The sequence below is a fragment of the Diorhabda carinulata genome, chromosome 8 (genome assembly GCF_026250575.1).
Source record: "Diorhabda carinulata isolate Delta chromosome 8, icDioCari1.1, whole genome shotgun sequence".
In the NCBI taxonomy this organism is placed as follows: Eukaryota; Metazoa; Arthropoda; class Insecta; order Coleoptera; family Chrysomelidae; genus Diorhabda; species Diorhabda carinulata.
In genome coordinates, this window is record NC_079467.1 from 22889905 (window position 1) to 22902114 (window position 12210).

Sequence of the window (12210 nt, forward strand, 5' to 3'; positions counted from 1 at the left end):
CAAAACGAACTATATAGTTATATTAGAACCTGAGATATAGATCTTTGAATGTAGAAAAATTGCCAAAAACCTACAAAAATCCATAACTCCGCATTGAATGTCCGAGCCTAGCTCCTCTCCAACTCGACCGATTTAAGTGTTCAAAAACTCAAAAGAAAGAAGGTTTTTCAGCGAGTGTTCTTGAACCAAAACGAACTCTGTAGCTATATTAGAACCTGAGATATAGATCTTTGAATGTAGAAAAATTGCCAAAAACCTACAAAAATCCATAACTCCACATTGAATGTCCGCGCCTAGCTCCTCTCCAACTCAACCGATTTAAGTGTTCAAAAACTCCAAAAAAAGAAGGTTTTTCAGCGAGTGTTTTTAAACCAAAACGAACTATGTAGCTATATTAGAACCTGAGATATAGATCTTTGAATGTAGAAAAATTGCCAAATACCTACAAAAATCCATAACTCCACATTGAATGTCCGCGCCTTGCTGCTCTCCAACTCAACCGATTTAATTGTTCAAAAACTCAAAAGAAAGAAGGTGTTTCAGCGAGTGTTCTTAAACCAAAACGAACTATATAGTTATATTAGAACCTGAGATATAGATCTTTGAATGTAGAAAAATTGCCAAAAACCTACAAAAATCCATAACTCCGCATTGAATGTCCGAGCCTAGCTCCTCTCCAACTCGACCGATTTAAGTGTTCAAAAACTCAAAAGAAAGAAGGTTTTTCAGCGAGTGTTCTTGAACCAAAACGAACTCTGTAGCTATATTAGAACCTGAGATATAGATCTTTGAATGTAGAAAAATTGCCAAAAACCTACAAAAATCCATAACTCCACATTGAATGTCCGCGCCTAGCTCCTCTCCAACTCAACCGATTTAAGTATTCAAAAACTCCAAAGAAAGAAGGTTTTTCAGCGAGTGTTTTTAAACCAAAACGAACTATGTAGCTATATTAGAACCTGAGATATAGATCTTTGAATGTAGAAAAATTGCCAAATATCTACAAAAATCCATAACTCCACATTGAATGTCCGCGCCTTGCTGCTCTCCAACTCAACCGATTTAATTGTTCAAAAACTCAAAAAAAAGAAGGTGTTTCAGCGAGTGTTCTTAAACCAAAACGAAGTCTCTATCTTGAATATAACCTGAGATATTGAGGATAGAACGTGTGTATGTGAAAAACTCCGATAAGTAATGTACAGGGGGAAATCGCATTTGAGTATAACTGGAGAAAATTAGATGAAATCCGATGGTTGTTGGCTGATCTGTGCATCAATACCTTTCATTGAAAAAAGAAAATTAAGCAAATCGGTTGGGTAGAACGCCTGAACGGACTCGGAATGGAAATCATCAATTTTTTTAATATATAAGATGAAACAATACAATCGTCACTTAATAATCAGAAAACTAGAAATGAATGTTAGCTCAAGTCAAGTTTCAAGAGATCAGATGAATTTATTGAACTTATTCTTTTGATAATATGTTTGTCTAAAACAGAACGTGTTAAATCTTGTAATTAGTGTTAATATCTCACACTAACTGTACTATTAATAGATCTAGTGCGACGAAACAATTAGTAAATCTCTGTTGAGTTATACAATATCAATTAACTTACTCAAAACTCTTCTAATATGTATTTGTTTCGCCGTTTTCTTTACCATCTTCCTTTTTTTATATTCCGCCAAGTGAACTATTTCCACTAAATCCACATTTTCACCCAAAAATTACAATTAAAAAAACTTGGTTAACACTGATTTGTTTATAGATAAATCAGAATTTACGTTTGAATTCTATAAAAATAGTATCAGAAAAAAAAATAACGCTCAAAAATTTTTAATTCGATTTTAAAAATGCGCACAATCCTATATTCGAAGCCGCTTCAGATTCCCCTTGACGAAATCGCGAAACTGAAATCTCACGCGAACACAAACAAATTGTTTATAATTTCGTTCTAAGGTAATAGTTAGAGTGTTTAATTATGGCGATGATTCATACAGACTAGTGAACCTTGTATATCTATTAAAAATGATTCCGCTAGAGAAAAAGCCAGTTCTGCATAAGCTTGCTATTATATGCCTACACCTAGTAGTAATCGTGCTATTTGAACATGCATGCTGAGCGACGATAAGAAATCGATCTTGAAGTTTGGTGGCCACATGTTGTGGATTTGAAAGTGACGTAGTCAAAAGTAAAGATCATATTTATCATTTGATGCATCATCGTACTTAGAAATGAATTTTGCTATTTGTATTTATTATCATTTTAATGGAAACAACTATTTTTACATTTTGATCGTATGATCAGAAAAATTATTGTACAAGTTTAAGGTTAAAACATTGTTTGCAAATTTATGTGATTTTAAAAAATCTTTACTTCTGATTACGACTGTAGGCACAATAAATTAAAAAATCCTGTACAGCGATAATTATGTAATAAAATTACCAAATACATATTGGTGAACGTTAAGATATTTAATGGACGTAACTATGAATGTAAATAAATTTAAATAGGCTTGGTTATATATTATTAATGCCAAAATAAACTGCGAATAATGAATGATTATAAAAATATGTATAATTTATAATAAGGTTGAAAATTTCAAAATATAATATAATGATTCGAGTTATTTTTATACACATTTATTATATGTTTGCTTTCAAAAAGTTGCAGAGTTAGAAATCATTAAGCTTATATCAAAAGCTGCGTAGTGAAGATGTTTCCATCGAGTGGTTGGCAATGTTTCACAGAAATAAGCCGTTTTTTTGCATCGTTCCATAACCATAGATGAAACTTGGGTCTATCACTCCATACCCGAAACAAAAGAATAATCAAAAGTATGGAGTGAAAAGGGAGAATCGGCTCCAAGGAAGGCAAAGACCGTTCTATCCGCAGGCAAAGTCATGACGTTGGTTCTTTGGGATTAGCGTGGAATAATTTTCATTGACTATAAACGGCGAGTATTTTGGCCAACGTATGAGCGAAGATATCAAGCATTTGGCTAAGAAAAAAGGGTTGTTTGATCAAGGCAACGCACCAGCTCACACATACCTTATTGCAATGGCCAAAATTTATGAATTAAAGTTGCTACCTCATGCCACCTATTCGCCAAAATTAGCCCCCTCGGATTATTATATGTACCCAGACTTGAAAAATAGGTTATTGGTAAAAGATTTTCCAACAATGAAGAGGTGATGTCGACTGATTGACGACTCTTATCATAAAAGGGATATCGAACTTATTGGACGTCGCCGGGAAAAGTGTATAGAGCCGAAATTAGTATATTTTTTTCAAATATTGGTTTTATTGTTGGGCCAGGTACTTCATGGACTACCCTGGGACCTAAACAGTAAAATGCAACCAAAACCTGAAAGATTTGCCATGGAACGCAGATGAAGCTAAAGTAATGCAACGAAATATGTTCATTAAGATCATCTGAGTTAACCACACAAAATTTTTATATTCTAGACACGGTTAACGGTATGTTTTAGGTTGATTTACATTTTCTAACGGTGAAAGATGACAAAAATTATAAAATAAACTTCGGCCTTCGCAACATTAATTCAACAATCTGATAAATAAAACTCTTATTTTTAATTCTATATTATTTTTCTCTTTAACAATACTTTTTTTATCCTTTATTCAGACCAGAGTAGAAACTTATGTCATCATTCCCAGGATTATGTTTGAGAATCACGTATTCCAACTGCACGATTATAGAGTACATTAACACTTATTTTATATGAAAAAAACGCCTCGTATTTCGATATCGATATCTACTCTTACTAATTATATATAATCAATTTGTTACATCATTTATATGGTCAGTGGCAGACTATCCTTGATATTAAATTTAATTGTAGCACAAACAAATAGTTTCAAGAATGTATTAATGAATAGAGAGTTGTAATGGAAAAACTGTTTTAGTAAAAACTATTATAATAATATAATAATCCATGACTAGAAGTATTTTTAAAAGGCTTCATTCGAAATTGCTTTCATTCACTTTGTTATGACTTTCTCAATTTAAGAAATTTGTGTCGAAACATGCTAAATCTGGTAAGTAAAGTAGATTTAGATTTACAGGAAGACTTTTAGAGTCCAAAAACTCGGGTATCAAAAGTGTTAATTGACACAACTGGTTATCGTGTCGAAAAAGAGAGTCGTTGGCATCATTTCAGTACTTTCGAAGTTCAGAGTTCACAGTTGTGTTCCCAAGAACGAACGAACTGTGTTCCTCAATGTTCCGATTTGATTGACACGTTTTTTATGCTATCATATACCGTAGGTCCCATTTATTCTTGTGGGTAATTTAAGGTGTCATAGATACTGCGTTCCAAAGGATCTATTGTGTACCTTATTCATTCAAAGTTGTAGTTAGTTTAAGAGAGGATGTACTCCTACACAAGTTGATTTTTTTTCTTTACTACTCACAGAATCTTAACCCAATTAAGTCAAAATCATTTTCTAATTCCCAAACAATGCCTCTTATTTCAGTATAAACTATTTTGAAACGCTACTGATTGATATAAAATTTATATATTTAATAAATGACATCATTTTTACTCACTCTGTTCTTGGTATTCTACTGATCCTGCTAATAAAAAGCACTCCAATGAAATATTTCTTTAGTATCAACATTTTTATAAATAACCACATGAGTTGCTTTTATCCTTTAAGCGTGGAGAACAATTGGATCTTTGGAATTAGGATGTTAACAAATAATGTACATGTGGGTCGTAGGAAAATCGAGTGGTTGTTATATCTAATGAAGATCGACGCACGGGTGTTAGTTTCAAGTTAGATATGGGACTAATGTAAATAGTATTATAACTAATGAATATCAATTTGAATTATAAAGGAAATTCTAACACACCAAATTCGCGAGTGGGTGCAAAAGAGGACATTTCATCCATGTTTCGCGCGTAGTCTTCTAGTTCTGTGAGGGATACTAGGAGTTTCGTGAAGAGTTAGCTTCCGTGATTATACACCATTTTCGTTATGTGTTTATATCTTTCTCTTTCCACATTTTCATAAGGACGAGAGTCGATGGATGATGAAACACCCAGTAGAAGGGTTTTAACTACGAGAACCTATGAAAAGGCCGATAGAATCTGATAGCTCATCCGTTTAGATCGTTGACTAACTCAACTTCTCAGAATAGATTAAAAATTACACTTATATCATACCTTTTTTCACTGGTGACAAGAGTTAGATTTTTTATCTAGAAATAACATGGAATGGTTCCCGACTCTTAAAAAAAGTAAGCAAGAGTGAGCATTCGTCAACCAGATAATTATCCACAAAGAGTGTCTCAAGGCCACAGAGTTAATCAACATTAATAGTATGATTAAGAATACTTGGATATTGCGTAATGAAATTGGCTTAATCGCTCAGAAATTTAAAAAAAAAAACCTCCTCATTTATCAGACGTGAGGTCTCTCGACTTTTCCTCTTTTCTACATTAAGAACTCATCTGAAGAGACGTCATTTTGTGGCATTGAAAACATTCAAACGATTGTTATCAACTAGCTGATGGCTAAAGTTTCGCAAAGTGATTCAATGAAACTCCTGTTAGTCACACACAACTGACCAATAGTTAAGAACTGAATACTGAACTTCAAATGTGCGAAACGTAACTGAATTTATAAAAGTAGACTTTTTATCATTGAATGCATGAAGATCATCATCCAACCTAGCACTATAAAGTTTTCCGAGCTTCTAAATCATCTTTATCAGTTTTGTTGATGCAACCATGAAGAACGCTGTTCTGAAATAGTTACCGAAGCTAATGCCAATGTTTTTGAGGAATTATTGGTGATTTGTATCAGCTTATCAATAACTTCTGGATGGAAACATAGCATTATAAAAACAATACATAATGTAAAAATAAATAAAGTCAATCGCCACAGTTGAAGAAGTTACGAAAAACAAAAAACTTTGTGTTTAAATACGCGTCTTGAGTAGAATCCGAGGAAATATACAAGCTCAATTCATAATGCTTTATTCATCAAAATTCTTGAAAGTCACATATATGTAGTTAAACACTTGTTGTTTTTAAGTTGAAAACACAAAGTAAATAAATGAGATTTTCATCCATACTAGTCTCTTAAACACAATTTAGTAAATACAAAAAGAAATACACATTTCAAAACTAGTTTTGATTGATAATTTCTTAATGAATAATGTTACATATAATAGTTCAGCTAGTGAATTAATCTGCTTACTAATATACTGGAAAAAGAAGATTTTTTTATCATTTTTTAATACTTTGGATTCCACATAATCTAATCGTTAAATATCTAACAATCTAACAGCTTATATTGTTTACTATTCAACGAATGAATTGTAATTATAAAGATGCGCCAATTCCACTGGAACACAACAAAATTCTTTCCGAATGAGTGATTTCAATAAAGATTCTTTTATTTACTGTCAAGGATAAATGATGAATATAAAAATGTACAATAGAGATTCCCAAGGTTGTCTGTTTGAACGTAATAAATTGTTATGCAACGCGTATTTTATTATTAGTTCATCATTAGTTATGTTTATAGTTTATCAAAACTGAAATATATCGAAAAGCCTTTCACGATTGTTGTATATTTTGGTTTGTATTTGAAATTTGTAAAAGAGCTTGATTCAAACGATGTTTTATAAATGTTTTACATAGAAGTTTTTCATGATGTCACTATCGAAATCTCGAAGCAAAGAGTTTATTATCATCCAAAATTCTCGTTCTAATTATTAAATTCATTGAATGTAGTACAGATATGTGGATGATCTACTAATATGACACAAACATATGAAGATTTGTTTTCCATGCCCATACGATTTCAGTTAGAATGTAAATTATTGAAATTGAATCGAGGATTTTCGCGATGTTTTGTTCACCAATATCTACAATGCTATTAACTTACGTAACCATTGATCCAAAATGGTAGTCACTGGCTACAAAACTAATTTGTCAATTCTCGAAGTAACGTCAATAACGGGTAAGCTGAAAAGTGCGTAGCATAGCATAGAAAATATTTTGATTTTTGATAGAAATTTATTTTCATATTGAATACAATGATCGTATAATTTTTAGCTCTTGCTTCTCCCTCAAATGGGGCCATTTTCCGTGAGAAAGATCTAACAATATTTACACTATTATATCGGCCATATTACAAAACCAAAATTTCGGAAAATATAATTTTTGTAATGATAGAAATACAACATATTGGGATATTAAATTGAAGAGCTAATATATAAATTAGGAACTTTTTGAAAGCTATATTTTGATGATTCTTATCAGTTAAATGTTTTTTATAGCTTATGTTTTCATTATTCACATTTTTTATCAATAACGAAGAAGATTACAACTTACAAAAACTATTGCATCTCTGACTATTGAGCACATGCACATGAAATTCAACTAATATATAAAAATAGCATTAGCAGCACACAACGCAACATGAAAATACAAAAGCTTACCACCTTCTTCTTCAGAATCCGACATAAATGTCTCGTGCATCAGCTCTGGGGCTTGTACTTTATATTTTTCTTCGATATTGATAGTTGTAGTTGTTGTAATATTGGTTACTGTTGTTACAACTTTCAGGGTTTCGATCACAGTGATATACCCTAATTTTTGGGCGATGTTCAATGGAGTCTGTCCATTCTGCAATAATCGAAAGGCAAATTCAAGTCTTTAAATAATTTCGTTGATACTCAATATGCATATATGCATTGTAAGTTAGTTTCTGTAACGCCAAGTTTATTTACAAATTATGCTAAAAGGTTATTTGAAAAGTTTCAGTCTTCAACCTGAATATTTGCGCATACGTTGAGAGGTTCTCAAAGGCGATTGTGATATAATCGATAAAATTCAACAAATTATACTGAACCAGCCTCGGATTAATCCCCATATTGAATTAAATAAAAAGAGTTCGGATTTTTGCGTTGATTTATAGCTGTGGATGAATACTGGATTCACCACTACATTCCAAAAACGTAAGAAAAGTCAACAGTGGATTACAAAGGGCGATCGTTTTTTGAGATAGTCATAGTATTGTGTTCGACAATTACAGAATAGTATTACGCATCATTGCTTGGTAAGATAAAGGAAGAAATTTAAAAAAAACGATCGCATATTGAGAAAAATTAAATGCTTTTCACAAAACAACGCACCTCCTGACACTTCGTTCATCCCGTTTTACGAATTTAACTCCAAATTGATTGACCACCCACCATATTCACCAGATCTGACCCCCATCGACTTCAACTAGTTTCCTAAACTCAATATTTAGAGGGTTATACAGGTTAGAGCATTGGTATATGGACTTTAGCAGGATATTATGCTGGAAAATTATATTATGATTCAGGAAAACAATTTCTTGGTATTTTTGGTCGGTCGAAAACTTTTCAGAGAACTCTTGTGATTTGAAGAATTGTCTGAAAGAAGAATGTGTGCAATTGAAATCGCCCTAAAACTAGTAGACCAAGGAATGTAACTAGTGATGAAAAATCCTTGCATGTGATTCGATGTTTTGTGGAAAACCCTCGGGCATTATAACATGAATTTCTCAGAAACTTGATTCGTATGGAAACTGGACATATTTTTTGCGTAGATTTGTTTTTTTACTTTAATTGTTCCACACCATATAATTTTTTAACAAAAAATAGAAACAATTATTCTCTATTTTAACTTCGACGTATCAAATTGTATTAAATCTAATTATCGTAAGTCCTTGGACCACAATTTTTTTCTAGATGTATCTGTTTACAAACTCGCCATATTAGTAATAGTTATTTGGCACGACCATTTAATGGATGTGTAAACTTTAATTGATTCACATAATAGATGGTTAACGATTATATACAGAGCTACCTTATGAAAAATTGTTGGAATTTTTTCAAATGACACAAATCATCCGTTTACAAGAGTTGCCCGATAAGTAGCCTACAAAACAGAAACGAAAATGTTGAAAAATAGGCGATATATTTACAATATAGCCGTCTTTTAGTTCAATAAACTTGACCCAGTAATTTCCAACTTCTTCAACCTGTCTGAAGTCTGAAAAATTTGTTTAGTAGAGGTCTGCAAAGTAGGTCTTCGTGGCGATGATGACCGATGATAATATTTGCAAGTTTGGAAACGAAAATAAATCACACGACGCAAAATCTGGAGAAAACGTTATCATAGTGGCAGAGCACTTTTTTCTTCACCAAATACGACTGTATTTTTTCAATTCGGCGTCGAATTGCATCTTGTAAATACCAGAAAACGGTAGCTATCTGACCGATAGGACAGTCTTCGACTTCCTTGTAGTACGTTCATCGGGTGAAACCCACTATTCTTTGGTTTCTGCTATGTACAAGAGGATCCATGATTTGTCCTTCAAATTGCACGTCAAACAATATACTGAAGTGATCTTAGAATGAGCAAACGCGCCGATAGTCAAAATTTCATACAGAAGATCAAGCGCACAATCTACTAATACGAATTTGTCGATTTTTGTTATGTTATCCTCCGTAGTAGCCGTTTTCAGAGTACTTGGATGTGTCCAACAACTAACAACCGACGTGTGACTACGTTGGAATTGGTTAACATAATCATCAACCAATTTTGCTTTTCTCCCATCGGACGGTGGGGCTAAGTATATATCGGACTACTCTTGTATCTCGGGAGTTTGGGATTCAAGCTTGATACTTTCCATTTAAGAGATAAAACCAGATAAAAAAGGATAGAAAGCAGAGCAATGCCTCAAACGAAGAAGAATATATGTCAATCAGACAGATCAGTTGAAAACGGTTTTCAAAAAGTCTAATGTTTGGTCTAGTTTATAGTTTAGATGTCAAAAGTTCGTTTTGCTTTGTTTTTTTATATATTAACCTTTTCTAAATTTCTACTATTGTTAACACTATTGTTAACAATAGTAGAAATTGACCAATCTTGATTCTTACCGTTGTAACTGCATTGGGATCAGCATTATGCTCTAAAAGAATGTTAACGATGGTCGCATGACCTTGCTGGGCTGCCTGATGAAGCGGTGTATAATTCAGAGACGTCTTCGATTCGATATCAGCACCATTTTTGAGAAGGAACTTCACCATGTTTACTTGACCGTAATGGCTGGCTATATGAAGTGGGGTATAGCCACCTTTAGTAGCACAATTTACATTCGCGCCATTTTTCACTAGTACTTCCGCTACTGGTACCCTATCTTCTTGGGCACAGAGATGAAGAGGGGTCAAACCGTTCTGGAATCAAACATATCATATTAATATTCTGTTATGATTTTCATAATGCTCTGTAATGTTTTTTGGATTTAGGGGCATTTATATGTGTAATAATCTATCATTTATACATATATACCCACCTTTGCTTCATAATTAGCATCTCCTTTATGTTCCAAAAGTAGCGCAGACATATCAGCATGTCCTTCTTGAGCACTGAGATGTAGTGGAGTAAACCCTGCTTTACTTTCTGCATTGGGTTTGGCTCCGTATTCTAAGAGAGTGTTTGCAATGTCCATCTGATTCTTTCGTGCTGCTATATGTAGAGGAGTGTGACCGTTTTTAGCTGCAGCATGTGGAGAAGCACCCTAGAACAAAATCAAAAACTCAATATGTAATTCATGATAAAATATGAAGCACCCTAGAACAAAATCAAAAACTCAATATGTAATTCATGATAAAATATCTAGGATTCTGATGAAAATAGTTGATAAGAATTACCTTGTCTAATAGCAATAGGGCGACGTTTTGGTGATCATAGTGAGAAGCTACATGGAGTGGAGTTACCCCATTTTTACCTTGAGCATCTACAGGAGCTTCTTTTTGGAGGAGTAGCTTAGCAACTTTGAGGTGTCCGTATTTAGCAGCTAAATGTAGAGGAGAGAAACCTTTCTTGGTAGTGGCGTCTAACGATGCCCCGTTTTCTAGTAGAACTCCTGCAACCTGTCGACAATCACAAACATAAATATTGTTCTCTAATTATTCGTCTTCAAACAAGATCTGCTCCGACAGTTGTGAGAGTTCAGTAAATAAAGTTTTTTTGAGAATAAGATCGACAGTTAAAACTTTTTTAATGATCCAAAGAATAAAACGATGAGAAATTAGTAAATATTAACTGGAATATGATCAGATCTGCTCAAAATAAATAACATACCTCGTCTTGTCCTTCTTTAGCTGCTATGTGAAGTGAAGTGTACATATCTTTGGTAGTATTATCAACCTTAGCCCCATGTTGAAGAAGTAGCATAACGATGTCAACGTTTCCTAAACGGGAAGCTATGTGAAGAGGTGTTTGCTGCTCTCTAGCTCTAGCGTCAACCTGAGAACCATTTCGAAGTAGAATCCTTATGATGTCAGTCTGTAAAAAAACAATGAAAATGTTTTATTTCAACTTTCATTTGGGCAACTAGATATTACTCACTTGATTGGCTCTAGCTGCTAAATGTAGCGGCGTTTCGCCCCTTACGGTTGGAACATCAGGGTTAGCATCATGCTGGAGTAAGTAGATAACAATATTCATACAACCCATAAAACTAGCTACGTGGAGTGGAGTTAAACCACTTTCTGTAGTGGCGCCGATACCTTAAACATTGTGTATATTATAGCAAATTTGAAATCATCGTGGAAACGTAAAAATAATGGGAAATCGTTAATTTATAATCGAGAAGGACAATTACAAATAATGAAGCAGATAATTGAAGTCCAAGAGAAGACTCCCGAAGTTTTTAGAGAGTGTTGTTGAATGGAATGAACGAAGAAACTATTGATAGAAATATGGGGACAGAAAAAATATGGATTGAGCTAGAAAGTGATGAAAATAGAACTGGATAATAATAATCAAAAAAGAGTAAGTTGCTTCATAAAACTCATTATTCGGAATGTTTGTTTTGATATAGAAACCATTGGAAAAATTTTAAAGGTGATGGTGTTTGTTCACAATTTCAAAACAGAAAATTGTAGAGTTTTAGTCTTATATCTTCTTTTAGGTCTTTATTCCAAGAAAAAAGACCGCATTGTACAATAAAAGTGCCCCTAAATTATGAGGGTGACGAATTTCTATTGAAACAATAGATGCTAATTTCAACGACCCTAGAACATATTCCTCTAAATTTTTTTTGCATCTGCCAATGACAAAATGAAAAATGGCTGAATAAATAACAAAAAAGCTCTAGGACACTTTATAACTACGAGTATCTTTTGTTTTATTTTGGA

General features: G+C 33.2%; 1 protein-coding gene across 36 annotated transcripts in view; it reads right to left on the bottom strand.

Moving 5' to 3' along the window:
* The window catches only part of LOC130897163 (ankyrin-3-like), a 217828-nt gene that overhangs the window by 148452 nt on the left and 57166 nt on the right, over positions 1 to 12210 (bottom strand). For 20 of the 36 annotated variants that reach the window (XM_057805839.1, XM_057805835.1, XM_057805871.1 and 17 more), the window contains 6 exons: positions 11420 to 11580; positions 11153 to 11356; positions 10720 to 10941; positions 10362 to 10586; positions 9946 to 10242; positions 7474 to 7660 (listed from right to left, as the gene is read on the bottom strand). In XM_057805839.1, coding sequence (XP_057661822.1) covers positions 7474 to 7660; positions 9946 to 10242; positions 10362 to 10586; positions 10720 to 10941; positions 11153 to 11356; positions 11420 to 11580 — 1296 coding nt within the window. Of the gene's footprint in view, positions 1 to 1615; positions 6263 to 7473; positions 7661 to 9945; positions 10243 to 10361; positions 10587 to 10719; positions 10942 to 11152; positions 11357 to 11419; positions 11581 to 12210 lie in introns of those variants that run through there. The other 16 variants (XM_057805840.1, XM_057805843.1, XM_057805838.1 and 13 more) reach the window with 2 other exon arrangements.